At 40.5% G+C, this 27,374-nt stretch overlaps 2 protein-coding genes across 2 annotated transcripts; both read left to right on the top strand.

Annotated features, from left to right (window-relative positions):
- The first annotated feature begins 6,980 nt into the window (after positions 1-6,980).
- On the top strand, positions 6,981-13,678 carry AHSG (alpha 2-HS glycoprotein). The gene is made up of 7 exons (XM_083868864.1): positions 6,981-7,267; positions 8,575-8,685; positions 9,851-9,935; positions 10,776-10,939; positions 11,223-11,336; positions 12,112-12,192; positions 13,034-13,678. The coding sequence occupies exons 1-7, from the start codon at positions 7,064-7,066 to the stop codon at positions 13,307-13,309; spliced, it is 1,035 nt and encodes a 344-aa protein (XP_083724990.1). The 5' UTR covers positions 6,981-7,063; the 3' UTR covers positions 13,310-13,678.
- A 3,646-nt stretch (positions 13,679-17,324) lies between these two features.
- FETUB (fetuin B) lies at positions 17,325-27,095 on the top strand. The gene is made up of 7 exons (XM_083868789.1): positions 17,325-17,623; positions 21,917-22,027; positions 23,395-23,482; positions 24,010-24,176; positions 25,004-25,117; positions 26,005-26,088; positions 26,562-27,095. The coding sequence occupies exons 1-7, from the start codon at positions 17,378-17,380 to the stop codon at positions 26,973-26,975; spliced, it is 1,224 nt and encodes a 407-aa protein (XP_083724915.1). The 5' UTR covers positions 17,325-17,377; the 3' UTR covers positions 26,976-27,095.
- The last annotated feature ends 279 nt before the right edge of the window (positions 27,096-27,374 follow it).

Below are 27,374 nucleotides of genomic sequence, written 5' to 3'. Positions count from 1 at the left end.
GCACTAACTTGGAAAGACCCACTTCCCCTGTTGCCAATGTGTTATTAATATATCGCCTCCACGCTATTAAATTAAAATGTCCCCCTCATGTTTCCGATCTTACTTCCAGATTTTTGGCCATGTGGCTGGAAGGCAGCAGAGAGTTGAATTAAATGGGTGATTTAGGGACATGTAGCAGTAAAAAAAAACCCCATAGGACTTAATCATCTGCCTCACTAAAAATAAATAACTTTAATTTTTTTAAGACTCTCTTGCTTGTCAGAATTATGCAAATCTCACTGGGATATTGATTGAGTTTGTCATGCCCCTGAAGGAGTGCTCCAAGGTGAGAAAGGATATCAGCTTGCCATCCTCCCACCTGCCATTCCCTAGCCCTGCCTGGAATAGTGTGGACGCTCCTGTCACTCATGCCAATGAGCCTCCACATGGAAACACATGCACTGTTTTCAAAACAGTAGCCAGCATAAGTAGGGAACAATTTCATGTTCTCAGACTGCCACAGCATAAGAATGAATGTGCAGTTTTTTCTACAAAACTCAGTGGAAAAAAAGCACTTACCTACAGTGCCAACAGTGAACTTTGTTTCTCACATCAAAAATATGTCATTGCAGCTGAGCATGTGGGAATCCAGAGAGCACAGCAGGCTTCCCTAACACTTGCTACTAAATTTCAGGATTTAACTCAGCAAGGGAAGATAACATGTGGAGTTATCATGTGGAGTTCTCCATCACAGAGACTAACAGCGTCATAGAACATGACAGCACCCAGACAAATTGTGCACTTACATCTTTAAAGATTCCTGTAAGTAAAAGGAATTAATGTGGCATGTTTCAATTTGCATTTTTAAACTGGAGCCATGTGTCTGTGGATACCCTGGTAATGCCAGGACAGTCACCAGCTCTCCCAGGGAGTGCAGTTGAAATTCCCTTGCTGTTCATGGAGATGAGGAGAGGTCAGTGTGACTGCAGGGTGTTTGTTTACTCAGTGTGAAATACCTTGCTTCTGCTTCTGATCCACTGTTTGCTCCTGTGGTTCAGCCCTGCACTCTTCCCAGGTATCCTGCTCTGTTTGTTCTAGGTTCTGGTATGAAGCAATGATCAGGGGAACACCCATACAAGCTGGAAGAACAAACCATGGCCAAAACCCCCCAAATCCTTCCGCAGCTGCTAATCTCTGATTTCACAGTTGCCACCTATCCATCTCCAACACAACTTTCCCACACCCATCAAATTGCACAGGAATGATACTGAGAGAACCATGACATCCCTGCAGGGCTGAAGCAAAAATATCCCACTGTTTAGAGTTGCATGGCAACATAAATAACTTTGACCTCGATAAAAGGGTAAAAAAGTATAACAAATTTAGGAAGGGTGGGTCTCCCATACCAGGCTAAGTCAATCAGGGGCTTGAAAACCCTCAACTCATAAAACTGCTCTTGTTACTGATTGCAACATCAAAACATAGAGTGGGGAAAATGCGGAAACAGGGAGGAAAATTTAAATAAATCAAAAACTTCACCAAGACAAAACATCTTATATAATCTTCCCACTGGGAAGAGAAGGAGAATAGATTTTCATGTAACAAATGCTAGTTTTGTCAGTTGATGTACTTCTGGAAGGCACTCAAGTATTTCAGTATAGACAATAGAAGAGCAAAATAGAACAAGAGAGAACGGAACAGAAATAGACTCAGTTGGCTTTGTCTGGGAGAGCTGGTCAAAAATTAGAATTTCCATTTCAGTAAAAATTTCAAAATTCTTGACAACTTTTTATGCTCTTTCAAAGGAAAAGAAAAATAAAAGCAATATAGTTTTTTAAAAGAAACTCTAATGAGTGAAAAATGTCTCTGAAATAATAAATACTAAATCTGGAAGACCAAATTTCAACCCTCTCAATCTTTCTACATTTCTGATAAGTCCAGGAAATAGTCTTGTCTAGAGTTTTACTGACTGGCATCTGGTTTTCCTGAGTCTTGGATTCATCTGATGTTTTGAATACATTTTTTACCCAGCGATACCAAACATTTTTACAAAATTCAGTGAGTTATTTCAGATCACAGAATTAAAAGGGAAAATAGTTATTTTCATCCTACAGGTAAAAGAAAATAAAGATTAACAGATTGAGATCAGCAAAGCTGACTGAAAAGGAATCTCTAGCTGGACATCCAGGACTAGAGGCTCCCAAATTAGATGCCATGTCTGCACACTTTATATCTCACAGTAAGAAATTTCTCAACTGCAAATAGCACAGCAAACTAGGGCACATGGTCAGCCTTCCTTCTCTTAAAGACTCTCATATTTAATAAAAATAAATTAATTTACATATAATATTCTACTATTACAATCTGGTAAAACTGTTCAGACTTTGCAGGTTTTCTTCAGCCTGAAATTCCTGTTACAGGGACAATGGGAGATTTGGACTGAAGTGATTCTGAGCCAATTTACATCTGCTGAAGATTTGCCCATGTAGTGGAAAGGGGCCAATAAGACTATGCAAATCAATTAGTCTAATTTGTCTTGAGGTTTTTCTCAGACCTCTATGGGTTTTCACACACTTTACTTTTAAATGGTGATTATACTGTCATTTAAGGGAGCAATATGCTGCCTTGACAAGACTGGTGACTTTAACTTTCTGACATTTTCCCTGCAGACATTTTCTTGCCTTCGCGTGCAGGTTTCTGAGTAGGTGATGGCTATATAGAAGACAGCCCTGATGTTCCAATATCTTGTGAACTCGATGATCCAAAAGTAATGTACTTAATCAAGTGTAAAGCAAAAGGTGATTAAGTTTTGCAGTACTGTACAATGCCTGACTGCTCAGAAATGCATCTTTTGATGTGGTGCAGAGAATTGGACCAGTTCTGTCTGCTTTACCAAAAAATGACATTTTAGTAATCTGAAAAGAGAGCCTCAGAAATCCCCACAAGTGTTTAACTTTGATGTGAAGCTTTAAAAAGATGATATTTATCTGTTTGCTTGGTTAATTTCCTTGAATTTTAAGCTCAGGAAGGTGTCAATTTGACATCAATGGAAGCAGTTCTTTGCTTTTTTTCCAAAAGAGGTTGAGCAGGGGCAGCAACTTTCCAATCATCACTAGTTGTTCCAAGCATCCAACCAAAAAAAAAGAGAGAAAGCAAAAAAAGAAAACCATCAACTCACCTTTCCATTGTGGTTTATATGAATTATTAAGAACTGAGATTCAGTGGAGACTCAGTTTTTGAGCATAGAATCAATACTATATTTTATATAACAAGGGCAGTAAACCCAGCTTGTTCTGCTTCCATTGCAGTGAAGCCTTGTCAAGTCTCTCAGGCAACCTAATTCACCAGGGCCAAAGTCTCACACCACTGATGTGAAAGGTGGATTGAAAACTGGCTCAACAGCTGGGCCTGGAGGTGCTGATCATGGCACAAAGTTGAGATGGAGGCCAGTAAGCAGTGGTGCACCACAGGGCGAAATACTGGAGTCCAGTCCTGTTTAATGTCTTCACCAGTGATCTGGATGTTGAGCAAAACTGGGAGAAGTGACTGATATGCCACAGGGTCGTGCTGTCCTTGAGAGGGACCATGACAGGCTGCAGAAATGAGCTGACAGGAACCTCATGAAGTTCAGTGAGAAGTCTGAAATCCTGCCCCTGGGGGAGCACATGTAGGAAAATATGCTGGGCCCCACCTAGCTGGAAAGCAGCTTGGGAGAAAAGGACCTGGATGGGTCCTGGCAGGCACTGAGCCAAGCCAGTTCCTTTGTTGCACAGAGGATAAACTGTACCCTGAGCTGCACTGGAAAAAGCACTGCCAGGAGCTTTAGGGAGGTGATCCTTCCCCTGCTTCAGCACTGGTGAGGCCACAGCTGGTTTCTGTGCCCAGTTCTGGGCTCCTCAATATGGGAGAGACAGTGTGGCAAAAGGCCACAGAGGTAACTGAAGTACTGGAGCATCTCCCAGCTGAGAGATCTGGGGCTACCTAGCACAGAGAAGAGAAGGCTTGGAAGGGCTTAATGGATATAAATACCAGAAGAGAGGGTCCAAAGGGGTGGAGCAAGACTCCTTTCATTGGTATCCTGGGACAGGACTGGGGCAATGAGCACAACTGAAATAGAAGGTTGTATCTGAACATCAGGAAGCACACCTTACTGTGAGGGTGACAAGCCTGGGCAGAGGTTGCCCAGAGAGGTGATGGAGTCTCCTTTCTTGGAGATAATCAAAAGCCACTTGGACATGTTCTGTTTCGAGGTCACCCTCCCTCCTGGTGCAGTGGGGTTGGACAAGGTGACCTCTAGATGTCCTTTCCAAAGTCAACTATTCTGTGATACTGTGATTCTGTGAAAGACTTGTTCACTTCAGTGGGGTTGAGATGTCACCTTCTGTGTAGGAGCCCATGGGATTCAGCTCCCTTTCTTGTGCTGCAAGAACTATTTGCAGCCACTACTGCAAATACAGGACAATGTGTTACTATGTCTCAGGCATGAAAGAAAGAGAATAGATCTGCCCTGAGTTCAGTGAGAAGTTATTTCTGCAGTTATTGCCTCTTGTGTGAGGGTGCTGTACAAAGGCCAGTCATGATGGGCCACAGGCCTGCAGGGAACTGACACCAGCAATCACATGTTCAGAGGGAATAATTAGGCAGATGCGTGTCAGTCTGTACCCAAAAGGTGAAAGGCTCCTTTGTCATATTACCTGTACCCAAACTACCTGATTGTATTTTTAAACTCCTTTCCCAAACATAAAAATCAAACACAGATTTCCTCACACATATCACAAGTCACCCAAAACCTGCTAACTGCAAACATTCAACATGGCACTGAGCATTAATAATCATGTGGACACATTTCTGATCCTCTGCGTGCCCACAAAGAAAGTTCACAGAGTCACCAAGAGGGGAAGGGCTTGAGTAAGCCTATAGAGAAACCAAGGAGAGGTACACCAGGCTTCAAAGTATTTCCTTTTTGTCCTGCTTGGTAAATGGAATACGGAATGAGAGTGACAATGAAGAGGGAAGAAAGAAGATAATAAATCCTGTTTGCTATTTGAGGTTTTAAGTTGTTCTTTGAAACTGGAACCTGAAGTTGACTGAACTGGGTTATATATTATATTTAGGAATATGTAGTGTTTGACTGCAGAAATGTTATACATCCTACAGTATTTGCAATTACGAAGTAGAAAAGACGTAACCTAAGAAACTGAGTAATGACCACATGAAATTTATAAATAATATTTTAAGTCCTTCACTGGGATAATTATATGTAGCTCAGGTGAAAAACAATTTCAATCTGCACCTGGTGGAAGTTCATCTCAATGTTTCATACTAAAAAAAGGAAAAAGGGAATTAAAAGATTTACAGGTGAGAAACTGAACTGTGCATTAACACTAAAGAGTAAAATAATATCTTTCTAAATAAATTTACTGTGATTCAAAAGATGCCCACAAGGAACACTTAAAATGTGTTTTTGGGACACCAAACCTTCATTGTTTAATTGTTCCAGGCCAAAGTCAGGAAAACAAATGATCATCCAAACAACAGAACAAATGCCAAATAACACCTGCTTCAAGTCGAGGAGAAGAAACAAATCATGCTCAGATCAATTTTTTAATGCAAGAGAGAGAAAAAGCCTTTCTTTTCCCCACAAATCTCTTCAATTTGCAAATCCTAGCATCCAAAACACACCTCATGCCACACAACTGAAGCAAATCATCTAATCTTTTTAGTCTCTTCCCATTCTCCTTCTTTATCATGTAATCTGTCCAGTTGAACCATTTTATTTCTATAGTGTTTTCTGTATTCACAGATTGTAGGAGAGAGAGGCATGACTCAAGACCACTTCTTTTACCAAAACTTTTAGCTTCTCTCATAATATTGTGTAAGCAGAGGAGGAATACTTACTACCTAAAGTTAAAAATCTCCAACTTCTAACTATGTCAAACCCTTCTATTGATCTCAGATCTGCAGATAGTTTCCTCAACTCTAAAACTGACAACAGAGATTCAGACGCGTTAAAGCCAAAAGAGACTTTACTGTTCTGCAGCCTGATCATTTCCCTAACATAGATGGTAGAAACCTGCTCTGAATCCCCTGCAGGAAAACAATTTCTGTTGGTTGAGCCAGACTGGCTAGCTAGAATCTGTTTAGCCAAAGTCATCTCACCTTAAATTAAAGATTGTAGATTCTGGACACATCATAGATGCTTTATTCTGCTACAGAGAATATTTTTTTTTTTTATCCTGTTACTCTTTTGTAAATATGTACACTGTGAATGTAAATATAAGATTGGATCCAGCATTCCTAAGCATTTAAGGAGCTAATTTTCCTCTATATTCTCTTTAAAACACTTTGTGCTCTTTACAATCTTCTGCCAAATCCTCAAATCTGTACAACATATTCCAGAAACATTCCTACAAAATGCCTGCTTTGCAAAATAAAACTCCAAGAATTATTGGACATATTCAGATTACTCAGAGAAAGAATGAGCTGATGCAAAGGATTTAGGAACTATGCCTCATTTCCTATTCCAAATAAATTCAGTAGCAAAAGTTGCTATTCAATTACATTTGGTGTTGAATATGATCCTTAGAACTACTTAAAATTCCATTTTCTAAATTATCATACTACTGATCTCACAATTTAGATTGGTGTCTGGTGAGATTAGGGCCCCAAAAGAATGTGTCCTGTTTACAAGAAAGCTTAATTAGCACTAGCATCTCTACACATTTAACAGAAGGGATCACACTCCTCTTACTTGGACAGTATTTGGTTGGTAGAAGTGTCTAAAAATTGTGTTACATTTCTGCTGACGCTTTCTTCTGAAGCTGCTTTAGCAGACTTCGCAATATCCTACCTGATAAAATTTACTTTGGCCAAAATTAATCAGTCAGCTTGATGTCCTAACATTTACTTTGCTCTTTTGTTGTTTGCAATGCTTCTTGGAACTGGGACAAGTATCAGGCGTGTGCTCATGTAAATCTGAGGTATGTACTATATAAATGAGGCCCCAGTTCTCGCTACCTAGCTACCATCTGAGCTGTATTCTTAGATCTTTATTTCTGAAAGGGATCAGTTTTCCTCAGGTGCCATGAAGGCACTAGTAGCTTTAATACTGCTTGTTCAGCTTCCAATTCACAAAGCTATACCAGCAGCTCCCCCTGCTCCCTTGGGCTGTGATGACCCAGAATCTGAAGCAGCAGCTGAAGTTGCTGTGAATTATATTAATGGCCACAGTCATCATGGATACAAGTTTGCCTTAAACAGAATTGACAATATCCGCGTGGTACCCCAGGTAAGTGAGGAGCTTGCTGCAGAACACTGTGTTCACCTGGGGGTGCTTGGAAATCACCAGTGCAAGGGCTGTATCCTCACATGGGGAAATCAGCATGGCTCTGTTGATTTAAATGAGGCAAGGACACCTGGTAGTGGTGGAGAATCCAGGTCACTGGAATGTATCTCTCAAAGAGCAGAACAGAGGGGGAGACAGAAATGTTCAGATTTTTTTTACAATGCTGGAAATGGTTCGGTTTAGAAATGCAGCACGTTTGCTAGAGCAGATCATTCCAGGTGCTGATTGCAAGCCCAGTAGCTAATCTGGAGAAAACTGAGGGTAATCTTTGAGATGCAGGTAATTACTTATTGGCTAAATACATACCTATCAAAACTCCATGCTATTAGTGATTTTGTAGTAGGCATTAATTTTACGTAATGTCCCATTGAGCTGCCAAGGGTTCTAAATGAAAATAACAGTGGCTTATTTTCCCTAAGATCTATTGCCATCATTGTAGGCGTCTAGAAAGGCCATAGAAATGGTCATGAATGCAATGTATGCGCCAGTTCAGAACCTTTGATTCTCTTAAAACATGGAAAATAGTCCCAAACAATGACACGAGTGAAACTTCATTGCTCTTTTCTACTTGTTATGAAAGAGAAGATACCAAAAGGTAAGTTTAGAAAAGACTACAACAGACATAAATGAGATTACAAATGTGTCTGGAGTTACCCACACAAAAACACTGGTGACACTGCTTTGCTCATATTAATGCTTTTACACTAAAACAATTTGTTTAAATGGAATAACTCATGACTCGAAAATCAGAATCAATCTTGGACCTAGGGCGCCCAAGGAAATGTGTCTTATGTTACAGATGCAAAAGAACTGGTGCAATTCAGTGTAATTCCAATGGACTAAACAAGACAGGTCAATGCTCCCTGGTGTTTGTTGGGTGTCTGGTTATAGAAACATGAAGTTTTTTCATCAAAAAGAAAGCTGTTGATTTTTTAAAACTACCTAACAACATAAAATTAAGTTAACTTAGGAGAACTGACTCACTGCATACAAGCCTGACTTTCCAAACTTTATGAGCCTGTTCCTTATTAGCTGGAATAAAATCAGTGATTATCTTGACTTACTCCAGATTTGAAGTCCTGTTTTTTTATGAAGTTAAAAGTAAGGACCTTTTCAGTTACTCCGGTGTATACCTGGAGCTACCCATATAGTCAGCAACAGAGACCCCAGTGCAGCCCCAGGGAAGAAATCTGGTGATGTTTTGTGAAGAAATTACATCAATTTCAATGGTTTATTTTTTTTTCTTTCAGGGGCCAAATAATGACATCATCTTTCTTGAGCTTGACTTACTGGAGACCACATGCCCTATTCTCAGCCCTACACCTCTTGAAAATTGCACAGTGAGGAGCTTTGCAGAACATGTGAGTACCTGAACGTTACCAGCTGGGTCCAAAGGTGCATGTTCGATATGTTAATGCCAGAGGCCAGGCTATCACCAGATTCCCAAGCAAATGTCATGCCCCTGTAACAGCCTGTAACCACTCAATCACTTGTTACCTCCTTGCTGACTTCACTGCCTTCATGTCATGAAAGACTTCACTCCTGGATTTCTTTCATGTCCTGCTATCTGAAGAGGACAGATCTCTGCCAACATAACATCCCACATATAGTACAGTCCATGAATGCCATGAGGCTTTCTTTAGGGGCTCCAGGTTCAGTCCCTTTGCTCAGCCCAGATGTCACTGCCTCATTGTAAACCACAGACAAGGCAGGTTGTGCATGTGTACAAAAACACCCTTCCCGTGGCTATGTGTGGGTTGTTACCTGGTGCAATTCAACCAAACCATCTCTTCCTAGTTACAACTGCAGATGAGCTATTCCCTTCAGAAAGAGCTCTACCTTTGAAGTAGTGCTCAGCTGGAATTTACTGGCCTCAGATATTTTGTTCTTATGCGAGTATGATTCAGTTGTGAGACGCTTTCCCTGACCAAAGCAGTGGAAATGTTGTCTGAGCCTGCTGTTTCTAGAATGGGGCCTAATTCACAGAGCTCACTAAATATGAATCATGATCTACCCCTGTATTCATCAGGGCTCAGATTCTATTTTCCATCGGGGGGGAGGTAACTCTAACTGTTCCCTCTTCCCAGTGACTCCAGCTTTGCCTTTGACATCTCCTCCCTGCTGGATCAGGTTGCTCACACAAGACAGCACACTCTGCTGTTACCATGGCCACTGACCAGCTGAGATTAGTGAGAATGTTATCAAACAGCTCTGTGGAAGGTCTTAATTCATAAGTATTCATATTCTTTTCTTTATATGAGAGACGAATCTGTACTAAATGTCCACAATCTTGCTACCCTGGTACTTTTGATACTTTTGAGATCCAGATTTGGATCTAAATTCTGTAGCTCTGATCCGCCTTTACAAAATCACAGCCATCAGGACATGCCTAGCAGTGCCTTTGCCATCAGAACGATGTTGCCAGGAATGGTCAGCCAGGATCTGTTCTTTTGAATTTAGTGGCCCTTTATCAGAAAATCCAATTTATCTGAACAATGTAACCCTTTGAATTTTGTCTCTCTCTAGGCAGTTGAGGGTGACTGTGATGTTAAACTGCAGAAGGTGGATGGGACATTATCTGTACTTGCCAGCAAATGCCACTCACATGCAGGTAAAGGCTTTGTTCTGTAGGTTTGAATCTAGAGGCTGGAGTATTTTTATAGCAGTGGTAACAGTTCAGTAGCTTTTCTGATTCTAAACTGCTGGGTATAAATATGGCATAAAGGACAACAGTTAACGGGTTTTCTAAATCCACCCCCCTTTTCTGGTTTCATTCCCTTACAAACCCACTGTTTCTCTTTGCTCCTCTTTACTGTAACAATTAAGATATTGTAAGAGTAACTGGGGAGCAAGTCCCAGATTTGAGTCTTTTCAGTCAGCAGTTTAACCTTAAGAATTTGATTCCTTGCTGGTCTGAGTTTACTTGTGCTTGTTGGTCATCAGAGTCCCATTGGCAGATGCAGCTCCTTTACTAAATCCAGCATTTTCAATTCTGCCATGGGAAAGCAGAATGTCTATTCTGCGTGCTCAGTGTGAGATCTCTTTGCTCTGTACAAGATGTCTTCAGTACCACTGTCAAAACTGATTACTGAAATAACACACACAAACACAATTCAATAAGTTAAAATATCTTCATTTTTCTACCATTCCTTGTGTGAGCTGAAGCACATTTGCACTAGTGTCATAGAGAGGTTTCCAGAAAGAAAATTTACTAAAAACTGAGTAAGAGCATATAAAATGTGCTACTGAAGTCCACTGCACTTTTTCTTGCAGGAAGATTTGAATGGCCAAGTCGTGTGACACACTGCCATCTATAGCCTGCACTGGAAAAATTCCTGCCACTTTAATTTGGGGTAGACTTTTAAACAGTGTTTTGTGTTACTGAATAGGTCTATAATGCCTTTCTAAATAATTTACAATCTGATCAAAACATGATCTATTTCTCCTGCAGACTCCAATGAAGACCTTCTCAAAGTCTGCCCTGATTGTCCAGTGTTGGCAAAAATGAACAACACAGACGTGTTAGAAACGGTGTCAGCTGCACTCAATGACTACAACAGCAAAACCACTGAATCTTACCTCAGACTCCTCGAGATCGGGAGAGCCAAAATCCAGGTAATTTCTAGAACTATGTCTAGCCTTTCGTGTAAACATAATATTTCATTACAGTGATTGTGCGCTGCTACCTAGTTATATTTGCAAACAGACACAATTTACTTGTTCTAATCTGCCCTCCTGATTTGCTTTTAATTTCCCAACTATTATGTGACATTTTAGCCACAGGATTCCCTTTCACTCCAGTGGGAAATGAAGCCACAACATTTGCCTTTTATCTTTTCTCAGCAGCTCTGCAGTTTCCAAGTGCAAAGTCAGTTAAACAATTTTCCTGTTTTATCAGTATCACCCAGGGCACATTATTGTTACCGAGTTTGCTGTGGGTGCCACGAACTGCTCTGCAGAAGAAGCTAAAGCCAACGTGGGGGCTTGTCAGCTGCTGCCCGAGGATCAGTCTGTGAGTATGGCAGCACATCAGCCCCAATCTCCCCAGCTCTGAGGTAGAAAAGCAGCATCATGCTGGGATGTGCTTGCACTGGAGCAAAAATAGACCCCTGTGGGGATCAAAGTGCAAGAGATGTGTACCATCATGATATGTTTTTCAATATATTGTTCTTAAAGCTATATCACACATTTCTCTTTTCTCTGAGGTATCTGGACTGAATTCTAATGGATTTGAATACATTTGAAAAAGGCTTGAGGACCAGAGGCAGAATATTTTTAATCAACAGAATATATATTATTGTTTATTCTTAAAATAAGCACCTGAGAAAATCATGCTCTTTGTACTAGATAGTACACAGTCACATAAAAAAAAAGCAGACTGTTTTGCCCTCCTACAATTCCGGTGCACTCAGATCTGATATATAAGCTCTTGAGAATTATACTGTATACTTTACCATGTTAAAATTCTTGTTTCTGATGAAACTGAGTCCTAAGCAGTTTTAGGAGTGGGAGCTCTTTACCTAGATTCCTATATATTCTTTCCCTCTCTCATATCCACACATACAAATGATCTTACTATAGAAGAATACAGGAATTTCCCTTATTTGTTGCCTATGCATTTAAAGAGCTTGGCTTTTGAGCCCAGCATGCTAAAAAGCAAACACTTTACTGCTCAGATAAAACATGAGAACAAATAGCCATTTCTAAATGTGCTGAAATTTAAAATTCTAATGCAGCCTCCCTCTATTTCCTAACTATTTTCTCTTGACTATGTTCTGTTTTGCCAGAATTTTGGTTTCTGCAGAGCAGTGATGGTAAAACTTCCTTCACAAGACCTTCAGGTGGACTGCCAGCTGTATGGCCATCAGGTACCAACTCGATATTCCCTTGCTTTCCAGGGTATTCTAGCCTACTGGTACTGTTATAAGCCATCACCTTGAGTTTACTTCTTTCAATGTAGACTGCATTAGCCACCTGTGATAACTTAACTTTGTATCCTAAAAGCCAAGGGAAGGTAGCTCCTGATTATCCTATGGATTTCTGTGCTGGGAATTAAGTCATGTCTGCCATCCATGCTTGACACAATTTGCCCTCCTGAGCATCTGGGAGATTCACATGTCTAGCAGGGCAAAGGGAACCAAACTCTTCTCAACTAAAGGGATGGGGCAGATAAATGTAAAACAGAAATCAGCATTGTGAGGCTGGAGGTTTTTAGTCCTTAGACACGATTGAATTCAGGGACCTTGTCCTGCACTGCTGTAGCAAGGGGAAGGAAACATATGCACTTGAGCTGAGTACTCTCCAGGTATTTTAGCCTGCATTTGGTCTCAGGAGGACTCTGTCATGGTTGAATACTTCCTATGGACAACAGCTCTTGGTAACTCAATTGTAATTAACTGTCTAAGAGGTATATGAAAGAGAAAATGAGACAGCTGGTCTTGAATGTCTTGCCAGCTGTGCAGGTGGCCCTAAAAGACCATATAGCACAGAATTTGGTCCTAATGATTCACTGGCTATAAAAAATGTGTTCCTGGGTTCCTGTGCATGTGATCCAATGCAAATCAGACTTCTGTGATAGTCAGGAACATTTGAATCTGGGTTGCAGGCCTATAGCTAGTGAGGAGCAGGGTACTTAGTAAGGTATCAATTACCTGTACGTCACAAGCCCCAAATCACTGAAAACCAACATGATCTGTTTTTCTTTTCCAGCCTGGAGTTACCTACATTCATCCAGGTCAAGACACATCAGCAGGACTGGCACCCAGTGCTGTAGGTGTCACAAACCATAATCTTGGGCTTGCCCACAACAACCCTGTTGCATCTGAATCCAGCTCTTCAGAAATTCTGCGTTCCATGCTCTCAGCAAAATCAGTAACAAAGAGAGCAGTTGCAGCGGCTGCTCAGCATGACAAAGTACCTCGCCCAGTTGGCTTTGTGCCTCCTCCTCCTCCCTGCCCTGGGAGGATTCGCCATTTCGATATCTAGGCTGTGTTTCAGACATGCAATGCAGCCAAACTGAGCGACCAGTGCAACAGCAACAGCAGGAGCAGCAGCAGCAACACACAGACCACAACATCGAGCACAAATAGGTGAGAACACTTGACTCTGAGCCCAAATGAGTTTTACCCTCCTAGAGAGCAGAGTCATGGTCAGGGTCTTGCAAAGGCCTGCTCCAAAATATAGATGATTACAACATATAGCAATAGTTTACTTTACATACAGGGATTCTCTAGTTAAAATACAGAAAATATTGTCTCAGTGAAACTGTTGTAAGAGCTATACAACAGTTGTGGCTTTGTGATAGAAATACCACCTGAAAGGTTAGTTCACAATAAAATGTTCAATGCTTTGCTACCTTCTATCTGTATATATTTTCATTTAGTTGTCAAGTATCTCCTTCACAGCATTATGAGTCATATTCTGGGCTTGATTTCAAAAACACTAAGCTCCTGCACTTCTCATCAGCTTCACTGGGATGTGTGGGTGCTGAGCACTGCGGAAAATCAGGTCAGTCCTCCTTTTTGATCACACACCAATAACACTAAAGAAGTGGCAGGAAGAAAAGGTATTTTTCCCTTCCACCTATAATATTTCCTACCATGTACCTACTTTTGATATCCACCAGAAGTACCTCAAAACTTTTGGACATGGCACAAGAGCATCCATGTCTATGAAAAGAACACTGAGTCAGGACACAATCATTGCTGGCAGGCTGAAAGCATCAATCCCTGCAGCCAAATACATGTGTATTGTCTGTCTTCCAGCAGACACACAGGTGCAGTACAGTCATGGGGTTCTGCATGGTCTGTGTGCATATGAGGAAATGCCAATTCAAGGGAATAAAAAATATATGACTGGCATGTATCTCATATAACAGGACCCAGACAGTGATGGCAATTTACCATTGTCCTGGCAGTCAAATCTTGCCTGAATTTCTGGCACACGTTAGAGGCAGAATCTATTCTAGGTAGAGAATTAATAAGGGGTTGGGACCAGAAGGTTCTTTACTGCCAGCCAGACTGGAATTCTGCAGGCCCCGGGGAGCAGTCTCAAAGACAGTCATGAATGTTTAACCAGGAACAGCACTTGCTACAAGATAATTATCATGCAGGCAGCAAAAAAATTGCAGAACACATGTCATTTCTGAACTGTTTCAAATAACCTGTCCTGTTCTAGTTACAACCATCCAGTGCTCAGTAAGCAACACAACTAACACTTGCTCTTGGTGATAGTGCAACAGCTCACAATACAGAAAGGTTTTGCTCTGCTCTGTCAGTGAGGAAGGGAAAAGGCAGTGCTTCAGCTGGGTGTATAAAGAAAAGGCAAATCAGCTCCGACTCTATAAACCACAGTCTAATGTGATGGCAGCACACTGAGGGCAAGCTCTGCTGTGAAGGTACCTGCTCTCACATTTCAAGCGAATACTGAGTTTTGCAAGAAGTGTGTTGTGGGCAATTGCACCAGCCACAGCCAGTCAGTGGCTCAGGGAGTTTTTGTTTCTCTGTAAAGCAGTGACTTCAGTAAATCCTGCATGCAGCCATTCCTTCAAAAAGTGCTAGTAGTAAGCTGTAGAAATCTCTTAATGCAGTAAGATAGGTGATCTTCCCATCTTGTGGCATGAGACACAGTACAGGATCTAATGAAATGGCAGCTATTCTGTTTTGCATCACTGTGACACCAGATACATGAGCCTTTTCAAAACTTGGAATCACCATAACTAAATGATAGAAATTGTCTTCTGTATAATGAAATAGGAATTAATTTAGAAGAGAGAGCATTTTCCAGGCTTAGAAAATTTTCTGATGGCAGAAACTATGTTTATAGAAAGGAACCCTGCCCCTGGGGATCCCTGAAATCCAGAAATGCTGCATTTTCTTGTTGCCTTTTCAAAACACACAAAACAAAGATATGTAGCAGAAACATCTGCAGGCTCTATACTTCACAGATATTCTCCTATACCTGGGGAAACCATTCCCTTGTTTTCTAAAACAAGAAGAAAAAAAATTCTCTGTGTATTTAACTTTGGTAGCTGCACTTCATCTTTTTTCTCCTTAACATTTGTCCTCTTAAGGATGCATTGTGCCCCCTTACAGATCTGTTTTCTATGAATGTTTTGAAGCAATCACTTTCTCTCCCACCAGTATAGCCCCATTTTCATGCACCTGGGCCTTAGTAACAGATTCAGTATTTAACAATCAATTTTCTGGGCAATGAGACATATGAAATGGTGGTAGATGAAATACAAATGCCTCCTCCCTTGAAATGCAGCATGAAGAGTTTTGCCAGGTCTGCATCGCTGGCTGACAATGTTTTTCAGCTTTTTCAGACCCTGTTTTGCAAAAGCCCATGTACTTCATGTGCTGCTTTGGCTGTACATGCTCGGATTTCCCAGCTATGTCCATGTTTTGAGGTCAGCTACTTCAACAGAGAAATTTTTCCTTTCCAGGCAGAGGAAGAGTACAAAGAACAGAGTCAGGGATATAACAATCCCCTATTATAAGAAGCAGTGACACAGCCAGTACTAACTGGCACCCATCTCCATAGAAATGCCACGCACTGTAAGGATAAAGAAAATGAGTTATTATCCTTTAGCCGCAGGGGAAGCATCCCCAGGCACAAGGAACAATGTGAGTGGGTCTGCATTGCTGCTTCTGCGGTTCCTGTACTATGGCTACAGCAGTGTTTCTCAACATTCAGCCCTTGTATCCCATCCCTCTGGACACAGCCCATGCATTATCCCTCACCCACCACGTGAGGGGCTCACTCGAGCAGCCCTGTGCCCCTTCTGTCCTGCTATCAGAGTTTTGCACCTCTGCCACCAAAGTCTTCTTAGAAGAGTTTCAGCTCCAGTGCTGTTGCAGGTTTTCTGGCTGTATCTATAATCCCAGCTTTCTATGGACATCCCTGGGATACATTCTGCTGTCTCCCAGATGCTTTAAACACTTCTGGGCTAAAATTCTTTACATAGCCAAAGAAAGAGACAATATAGAAATTTTTAACTACTTCAAACATCACAGTAGTATTGAAGAGACAATTATGCCCTTCACTTACACTTTTTCTTCTTCATTCAATAGAACTTCCAAACCTAAAGGTACTTGCTGTCCTCCAGCAGAAAGCTGCAATCACACAGTCCCATGACAAAAAATAAGAGCCAGGGACATGGTAACCCAGCTTCTGGTACCCTTCAAGGTGAAATGCTGCAGAATTGCTCTTTAGTAGAAAACCAGTGACATTTACTGGGATCCTCCCCAAGTAATGGACACTGTCACTTCTCCAGATTTTCAAGATAGAAGCTACTTGTAAAGTTATTCCCCCTTGTCTCCAGCATGGAGTTCCTGACAGGTTATTCACAAGGCACACTGCTATCATTTCAAACCAGTTTCTCTGGGAAGAATTTTCCATGACTCTTAAGGGGTCTCAATGCCTCCCAAGCTAAGAGGTGGCATTCAACTGTAGGTATCCAGATGAGTAGAAATGCTCACAGAATGAATCCAAACTGAGCTTTCTATCACAACCACACTGACTGCATATAATAGAGTCAATATAGGTGTTTAAAACTGGCATTTAACAAATACAAATTGCAAAACCAGTCAAGCTTGTGGCATTTATCCGTTTTCTGTTCAGATTACTGAGACCTTTGTTATTGTTTCATTTGGGGAGAGAACTGGATCACTGACACAACAGAATTGGAGTCAGACCTGTTCTGCACATAGATTTATTCAAGCAAATCTGGTTTCTTCAGGAAGCAGCTTTGTGTGTGCATTCTTATCCCTTGCCATGAGGTCAAAATTGCATGATCTGCCCAGTGAAGTCCAAATTAGAGATAGAAAGCCAGGAGGAAAAAGTGCTTTCTGGTCTCAGAGGAAGCAACAACACTTCTGTAAAACCTTGTAATCATTGACTTAGTGTTTACTGTTCCAGCTGTAGGTTTAAAGGTGATGGTCAGTATACAATAAAAAAGGGACACAAGTTTATAAAGAGACACGGCTCCACTATAGAAGTCTGTGATCTCACTCAGGTCTCAGCCCCTCCATCCTGACTGACAGCCCCGATATGCAGCACAGCTCTCTAAGCAAAATGGTTTGGCTTGTTTGGATGCTCTTTGGCATCCAAGTGCTTTGCTCCTGCACCGCTGCCCCTGCAGCCCAAGGAGCAGGGGCTGCCCTGCTCTCCCTGCGCTGTGATGAGGCTGCAGTGGAGGAGGCTGCAGACCTGGCTCTCCGCCAGGTCAATGCTGACCGACAGGAGGGCTACGTCCTCAGCCTCTACAGAATTGTCAGCGCCCGAGAGCAGCCACAGGTAAGTCACCCTCTTGCTCAATATGTTTCTCCCTGTGTCTATTTCTTAGAAATAGCTATCTGAATGAAGAAATATTTCAAAAGGCAAATGCAAAGCTCTGTTCACAGGACTCCAGAGGCCGTGTCAACTTTATGCACAGACTAGAAACAATTTCATCACACTGCGGGCAATTAGAGAGCCAATATCAGTCATGACTCTCTGCTGCAGGCCCTTGGAGTAGCTCCAGGCATCAGTTCAAATTTGATATGAAACACCACTACTCTGATTTAATTTCATTTTACACCTTCCTCCCACTGCCTTGAGCAGTTGGAGTGCAAAGGCTAGTAAGTCATCGTGCGCTTTGCACAAAAGATATGAGCACTAACAGGTGTAAACACATCCTGCTTGGGACCAAGAAATTCCTTTACAGATCTCTAAAAGATGACTCATTCTCTAGAAGAAATGTGAAACCCAGTTCAAGGGCAAAAAATACACTGGAAATACCTATAGAATATCACTCACATTTCCTCAAGTATTGTATTTCTCTGTGTGTGCTTAATTTATGATGATTTTGTGCTACAATAACTGAATCTACTGGCACTAACTAGGGACAGCCTGAAATGAATTCACCAGGGCCTTCAGCAGATTAGGCACTGCTGCTAGCATTCCCTGCAACGCCTGCTCACTTCCCATAGGCTTACCTGAAAGGCTGAGCTCTGAACTCTAAATAAAATTAGGCTTGTTGCCAGATGCCTAAAGATCTGTGCTGGCAAGGATATGACACTTCTTCCTGCTGCTCTTACAAGGACATGGTTCCTGCAGACACACTGTGGACTCCAGCAACCCGAGATCTCACAGCTAAAGATGCTCTGCTGTGTTTTGCACTGTGTTCTCTATATTGCCTTGCTCAGGTGACAGAATGTGCCTGCTAAGCAACTGGATCAGGTCTCTTCAGAATTTTTCCTCATGATGCATGTGAGCTGGCCCAGAAACCACATCACCAGGCCTGGAGTTAGGTGCTCAGACCCCTTCCTGGGGCTATTTCTTATTGGCAATAATTAGAGATCCCTATGACCACTCTAGAGTGCAGCATGCTGCAAACCATCTCAGTTATCTCCCTACTTCTCCCTTCACCTGTGACAAAGATATCTCAGCACAACAGAATTTTCATCCCTGGTTGTGACTTCTCTGTCACACAATTTCCTAATGATTTAACTTTTTGCTTTAGAGCAAGCATACTTTGTTCATTGGGGGGGTTAATTTACTTATTTATTTTATTTTTTTTTTCATCTATTATTGTACCCAGTAAATAAGGTGTTTCAAGACATTGCAATAACAAACTAGACATTCTAAGCCCTTTGTCCCATTGTTGCTGCTGCTGGGACTTACTACATAAGGAACAGTCAGCAATGTCAAAGGGGTTCACAGACAGTAACAGCCTTAAGCCACCTCCCATTCCTCTCAAAAAATTTAATAAGTTTTTCCTCCCACACCAGTCAGTGGTCGTTCCTCTCACTTTCTTAAGCAGTACTGAGGATAAAAACATTTTCAAAGTTACTTCAAATTCAAATCTGCCCTTAAGCAACCTGTGGTTCAGCTTTGCTCTAATTGAAACTAATGAGCCATCTGCTATTAACTTATATGCAAGTAGGACAGAGCTTGCTTTCATACAAGATACTCATGATTAGCTTCAATGATAGGCACTTAACCAAAATTACAAAACATGCCAAAATATTTTATTTCTTTCCCTTGCACCAGGTCACCCTACTGCCACATGTCCTCTGTCTCCCAGGCTGCCCAGCACACACTGCAGCCTGGCACCAGCAGTGCTGAGGAAGGGATCTTTTTGGCACTGGAAAGATATACAACTTTTTATTCAATACTAAGCAGATATCAAAAGGCCTTTGCATAACGGTCTTTTAATGAAAATTAAAATAAGGATGATTAAACCTTCAGTGATCTGCTGAGCTCTGAATAAGCTTCAAATTATCCTTTCCCCAGTGGAGGGTGATACATACAGAAGCAGGTAGACCATAAGATGTGTAGATTTTGTAATAACCTTATCTGCTTGTTAGAGCTGGTATTATACAAGAGACCTATAGGCAACAAGAAATACTGTTTGGTCTGCCCTGGTTGCATTTAGTGTTTCTAAGATCACTATGCTTTATAATCAATATTCATGATTCAGCTGAGGAAACCCAACTAACACCAAACACATTTCATTATAAGAACATTTCTTTAATGAGGTATTTGTATGCTTTTGCCTCCAGAATACCTTAACAACCAGTCTGAAAGCTCAAGTCACCAATTTCAAATACTAGACTGCTTAAAGATGCACATTTTTCTTGGCTATTTCTTCTTCATAGGGATAGTTTTTGTGATGGCTTTTTTCTTATATAAGTCATATTTAAAGTTACAAAATTGTACCAAATGCTGTGCTACTGAAACCCACATTTTCAGCAAATAGCAATTACTCTTTGACTGGTCTTACTTTGTGTTCACTGATTTAAGCTGTATTAGCTATAATATTAAAGAGAATTATCATCATGGTACTTAGATATCCTGTATGTAAACAGAAAATTATGATCAGTCCTTTCCACAGAAGGATCTCTGCAGCCAGGTGTGGGGATATTGCTGTGCCACTGCACAAACACCACTGCTGCACCTCAGCGTGACTCTTTGTCAAAATAACTTTTGATCTTTTCACAGCCTTCAAAATGAAACTCATAATTAAACCTCAGGATTAGTGTAAGCTATCCTGAGATCTCAGTGCAAGGCATTACCAGATGACTTTATAGAGTACTTAGGAAAAAAAATGAAAATACCAAAAATAGTAGAAAGCATGAGAAGTTGCATATGTAAGAATAGAACTAAGAGACAATTACAGCAAAACAATTTAATCATTCTTTATATTTATTTTCTATTAGTTTTGCCCTTTCATGTTTAAAGGCTTTAGTATTACTAGTATATATGGTAGAGCTCGCATAAAATCAGCATCCCACAAATCCCTACAGGGTGTGATCAGAGTATTTTTTAATCTCTTGATCTGCAGAGAACTCCAGAGCAGATACCACTTAGTGGTTTTCTAGGCAGTATGAAGACAAAAAAGTCAGCAGTACTCCAGCTTTATAGGCCCTGTGGACTGGTATTAAGTCACTGTTAAACAGAAGCCAAAACTAAAGCCAAAATGATATAGATATTGGCCCCAGGCTTCCACAAGACTGTTGCCCCATTTACTGTTTTCTCCACAAACCAATGAAATCAAGCAGGGATGAATGAACACTGCTGTCATTCAGATTTGGTTTTTCTCCCCCTTCAGCAAAGACATAATCTCAGTCTAAACACGCCGCTAACACTCACATCTAAGTTCTTTAGGATGTAGAAATGACAGCCGCCCTCTTTCCAGCTTTCCACTAAGGATATAAATAAAACATGATCCAGCTAAGCTGTATCCTTGATAAATTTGCTGGAAAGGTGCTTACCCGTATCTTCAGTGGAAGCAGAATGAGGAGCTGCATCAAGCAGCATCTCACGTTCCTGCACTACATGATGTAAGCACTGGATACACAGAGCTGTACTTTTAGTCCTTCCTTGTACTTCTTGCCTGGAAAGATGTTTGGCCAAAAGTTGAGCCTGAATTGCTTTGTGCACCTTGTGCTGCAGTGAACTGAATAAAGGTTTCTGGAATTGAGCACAGGTCAGAACTCAAGCACTGGACTGAAGCTTTAAATGAGAGTGAGACATGTGTGTGACTCTGCAAGGTCTCTCACAGCACTCCCTGATAGCTGAGAGGATATTTAAGCTTCTCTATCAATACAGCCTTTGCCTCCTTACAGCAAGTGCAAAGCATCCACACTTGAAGAAGTACTGCCCCCAGAAATAAGATATTTCTCTTTCTAATGCCCACTGGGAATGTTCCATGTTAGCAGTTTTTTATTAGTTGTGGTATTTATAATCTCATTCTTATTTCAGGCAAAATAACCTACCTTTCAAATCTGATAATAAATGCAGTTGACAGTGAAAACATAAACATGTTTAGTCTTTATTCTTGGGTTCTGGTTGGTACCAGAATCAGAAAAATAAAACCGACCAAAGCACTTTTCATTATATAAAGCTGGCTAGATGCATAACCAAGCCTGTTCTAACAGGACCTGAATTTCACCTGATTTGCCATTTTTGTCACAGAGTTTTCAGTTTTCAGGATATCTATGCATTCCACCCGTGTGTTTTCCAATTCTGCATCTCTTCTTTTTATGAGTCCCTACTTTGTTTGATACAAAAATGGGATGTGACCCTTTTGTTTCTTGTTTTCAGGAGATCACTGGTTCTGTCTTCTATCTAATCTTGGATGTAGTAGATACTGAATGCCATGTACGCAGCAAAAAGTTGTGGAAGAACTGTAACACCAGACCTGCTCATTCAACTGTAAGGATTTTATTTTTCTATTTAATCTCACATATGATGAGTTACTCAGGTACTACTGATAACTGCAAAATCCCTACACTTGCATTTTTAGTGGGAAACTTAGGAAAAAATCAAAGCCCATTTTATAATATCCACAATTTTACTCTGTACCTTCTAATCAGTTTACAGACTGATAAGATTTATTTTAAAAAGTGAAAATAAAAAAAAAGTTTTGGACCAGAGCTAATAAAGAGACCACACTAAATAGCCATGCTAAGACACTATTTAGAATAATGATTTACTTTTTATAGCAACTCAATAAGAGTTTATTTTAAAGACAGCCTGTCAAGAGGGAATAAAAGAAACACACTTTTATTTAACATGTGATTTTTGGTTTAGTTTAATACCACTTTTATTCTGACAACTTTGCAAAAATTGTACTGAAATAGGAGAAAAAGGAAAGCTCAGCAATATAAGCTGCAAAGACAGAAAGTGGTCCAAGACTGTTGCTACAGGTGACCAAAACTGTTCTGAACAAGGGAAAAAAAAAGAAAATTAAGGATGATAAGAAACAAGGTTCATTAAAAGAAAAAAAAAAAAAGTTATGATTTAATTGTCCTGGACTGCTTCTAAGGCAAATCAATTTTAAATTTCAATGAAAAACTAGAAAAAAAAAAATAGAAGAATTCTGCTCACTTCTCATTACAGTGTTTTCACCAGAAAAAGGGCACAAAGCCTGTATGATTGATATTGTTTCAGTGAAGCCAAGAAATTCACGTCCAGAGGCCTTGAGCAAACATGTAGAAATATCTAAGCTCTCAGAGAATATACTTTCAACTCTTAAATATAAAAGCATAATGGATATTAACAGGCCAGTATTTTTTTTGGCCATAAAGTCAGAGCTTTTGTGTGCAAGGATGACCCTATTATGCCACAAAACCGATTTATGGTCCTTCCTACCACTCTCCCTATGACTATAGAGAAAAGGGGGAAGGTGGAAGATAGGTGACTGGATCCAGACACTCTGAATTATCTCTGGGTTTAAACTCTCTGGTTCCAGACATGGACCCAGCCCAGGACAGAGAGCCAGGAGCACTCTGTGACCCTGGGGCACTTCTCAGCTGCCAGAAGAGTGGCCCTGGGCAGGCCACCCAGCAGTCAAGCATTGCATCTGTATAGCTCAGAATCACACCAGGGGATGAGCTGGCCTTGTATTTTTAAATGAGATGCTTAGAAATGTGCTTCATTATCATTTGAGCATTAACAGAACTTTTGTCTTGAAAAGAATTCCATGATTGCAAGAAGAAAATGAGCCACTCCTGTCTAGGTACTAGATGATCAGTAAAGGGTGCAATATTAATTGTTTCTAAATGTTTAAATTGTTTCAGGTTTACGGTCAATGCAAAGCAATTATCTATATTAATCAGGCAAGAAATATTGCTCACCTGAATACTTATGAGTGCACGTTACAACCAGGTATGTCTTTAACATACTCTTCATAAAAGAACTGGGAAAGCTCTTTGCCAAATTGCATTATTTTAAACTTTAAATGTAATTATGACACTGCAGTATCTCCATTAGCTTCAGCTGCCCTGATTTTCTCAAGTCAGTGACCATAAGGCCAGGGAGGTGCTGCAGCTCAAAAGAGTTCAGTAATAACTGTTTTAACCTCTGGGACACTCAGCAGAATGTCTATATGGGCTTTTACCCTCTGAACCAAAAAACATTTTTGTGGTTTTGTGAAAGGCAAGGAAAAACAGCAAGCCTACTGTCAATAGGGTGAAATTTTCCTTCACTGTCTGCCTCCACTGCAGCATTTTTATGGGTCTGCAAATACATAAAGATTCAAAATTATTGAGGGATGCAAACCACATATTCTTACTCCAGGGGAATGGAGGACAAGTGGTCAGGGTTGGGGGCATAGATTCATTTACAGTGACCTACACTGTTAACATGCTTTTATGGTTATGCCTTCTCTGACACTGTTGTGTTTGAATAAAAAGTTCCACGCAGATATATTTGGTCAGTATGTCCCGACTGCCCAGCTGATGATTCTCCAGATAAACCTGAATACCTGGGGACTGCTGTTCAAAGTCTTGCCAAGTTCAATGCAGAGAGTGAACAAACTCATTACTTCTCTGTCCTCAATGTCACAAGAGCTTCAATGCAGGTAAGCCAAGGCTCATCTGATTTATCTTAGCCCTCAAGAATCCTTCTATTCAGAATACTCCTGATCTTCTTGATCCAAGACTGATTCCATTTCTCGCAAAAAGAAAGGCTTTATGCAAGTCAAGACACAGACATGCTTCCAAAGTTCAGAAAAACTTCACTGTTAGCTCCTTCTTCTTCCACCATGAATTTGCAACTCCCTAACAGAAAGTATTTACAAAAGCACAGTCATACCTTCCAATACATACCTGTAATTCACTGAATGAGTCTAAGCATAGTTTAGAACTAATTTTACACTAACAGAGAGCTCATGATCTCATGGCTAAGTCCTCTTTGTTTGCCACAGTATTATCTAGTATCTCTAAAATTCAGTATGTGTAGATAGCAAAGTGTTTTTTCTTTTTTGTCTAAACTGTCAGATGTTACTAAAATATACTATTTAATCACTTCCATTTCCTAACTCCAATTTCAGAAATAGTAAAATCATCCTGTTCATTAAAACAACCAGAAATTGTCAACAAGATGTTGAAGAGGGTCTTTGGCTATGTAGTTCTGCATGGATGCTAATTTATGACAAAACCTAAACCCGTTTCCATGATGCCAATTCATGAGCTTTTGAGATTGTGCATATATAAGAAGTAAAAAATGACCAGGCAATAAAGCAGCACTGGTAAAAAAACATTTACTGTAACACAACTAATAGTAATGCCCCAAGTATCACTTGTTCCTTCCAGACTTAGCAGGTTTTCATATATTTCAAAGTCACTAGAATTCTTTGTTCTTCCTGACATGCACAAGTTCTAATTGCCACTGGCCTCTCATTTACAGTGGGTCATTGGTCCTGCATATTTTGTGGAGTTTTTAATTCAGGAGACATCTTGCTCCAAAGATGACACAGTTGCTGACATCTCGATGTGTGAGCCACTTCCACCAGAAATAGCCGTAAGTACTTTTCCTTGTAGAAACACCCGTTTTCCAGATACTATGATTTCTCCATGAAATAGCAAAATTTAGTATTTATCTCTGTGGCTTTTTGCAGATAAGAACCAAAACCCACATCATCTTTTTGTGGATCATAGCTCTATAGTGTCTTGCAACTCTACAGACTGCTTTAGAATAAACATTTCAGCAAAAGTTCTGAATTCATACCAGAAGTCCATAAGCGAAGAAAACAAAAAAATACCACCCAGAAAAAGGTGGAGTAGCCATTGCCTTACAAAACTGAATGAGTGTGAAGGATTTCTTCCAAAGAAACAGACATAGACAATAAATCACAAACAATGCATGAAGAATATATTCATACTACAATCAGGTCAGCTAAGGAAAACATTTAGGAAATAAGGAAAAACTTGTAAGGAAAATGGAACATCTAAACCCCCATCTTAAGTGAGATCCAAGCCATGATACCTACAGCCCAGTACAAACACAACTACTAGAAACAGAATCTTTTTCATGGTTTCTTTCACTAGTATGGTGTGAAATTGATTCTGTGTGGAAAATTATATTCTGTTCCACACACAACTTGCCTGCATAGGGATATTCTGCTGCAGGGGAACCTAAGCAAGCTGTTGTAGTTTGGCCTTAAGTATCCAGCTTATTTTTGCTATTGTGTTACCTAACCCTCCTTTGCAAACACAAGGCCTTTATCAAAACACTGCCTGCCTTTGTGAGGTTGCCAATCACAAAATAAAAGTTTGCCCAAGCTGTTTATCCCTACAAATACACTTAGAAGCTATAACTATTCAGCCTTTCATAATCACTTATTTTACAAGATAGGAGCTTAGTATCAGGGCTCCATGTGAAAAAATGCTTGTATTTTCTTCTTACAGAAAATCGGTTTCTGCAAAGGCTCTGTAGTAAACAGTCGTGTGGAACAGTTTGTCACAATATCCTGTGAAATCTACAGTCAGCAGGTATTTCTAAATCTAATCTTAATATTACAAGAGTAATACTCCTTTACAAAACAAGTATTGAACTTTTGAAAGCCTAGCCATTTTTAAGTTTTCTTATTCACAAAGACATGCTTCAAGAAAGTGATAAGGCCAGATCAGGAAGAAATCTCTCTTGTGATAAAGCAGACTGTTGTTGGGTGGATAAAAACGCAATAGAGTGAGTATAGAGACAATCCTGCAGAGTGTGTTCAGAATGCTCTACAATGAAATTACAAATCACAAAGGGAATGCAAGGGGATATCACTGTAGTTACCCAAGTTTCATGCACCCATCTCCACTGGCACAAGAAGTAGTTACATCCATTTATCCTTTGAACTTGTGTTCTGTAGCTGGTCTTGGAAGTGCAGCAGATCCTTAGTATGAAGGGTAAACTTCATATTTGAAGGAATTTGGAATTGCTTCAATTTAGATAATGCTCATTGCTTGTTATTTAGGATCCTGCCACTGAAGAGGAAAACCAGGAAGCTCATCAGACACCTGGAAAATCCAAGCAGGATCAAGAGGCTTCCCCTTCAGATGCCAATCCTTTCTCCCCACACCTGGAAAAAACAGTGGGCTGGGTTAAAATTCTACCCCCTTCAAATGAGGACATCACTTTCCATAGCCTACGAGAAAGTCAAAATGAACAAAAAGACAGAAAGCCACTTCCTCCTGAGGCTGTAGGATCTGCCCACAGTAGTGATGGAGAAAAGACTCAAACAAACAAACCAGACTTGACCAAACCAGTCACTGGACCAGTTATTCTCCCTTTTCCTGAAGAACCTTCTCTATCAGATTCCTGTCCAGGAGAAGCAAAGCAGGCAGAAGGCATCCTCCATCCTTTGATAACTAGAAAGCCTACCCACTAGAAAGTCTAGCCAGCACCCAAGCCCCTCAACTATCTGCAACAAAATAGCAGCCAAAATGGTAACATGGTTTTCAATTTGTGTAACATCTTCAAATAAATAAACAGTTTAGTACAGTCTTCATCCTTGGCATTCTGTTTTATGAAAGCACAAGAACAGCTCGGGAAAAGAAATTTAACTGGGGTATTTTCCAAGGGAAGTATTTGGCTTTTAATTCTCAAATTCTCCCATCAGGCAGAGCATGAAGGAAAGGTAACTGTGGAAGATAAAAGAACTTGCAGGGCTGAGACAGCCCAAAAACATCAGAAAAAAATATCCTTGGTTGCAAAATCTGTCAGGGCCCAGTGTGGGACAGCTGCTCCTCAAGGGACAGGGAGATGGAGCCAAGTGTGACAACCAGGC

The sequence above is a fragment of the Zosterops lateralis genome, assembly GCF_965231275.1.
Source record: "Zosterops lateralis genome assembly, chromosome: 10".
In the NCBI taxonomy this organism is placed as follows: Eukaryota; Metazoa; Chordata; class Aves; order Passeriformes; family Zosteropidae; genus Zosterops; species Zosterops lateralis.
The sequence above is the reverse complement of the archived record's forward strand: the minus strand, read 5'-3'. Positions and strand labels throughout refer to the sequence as shown.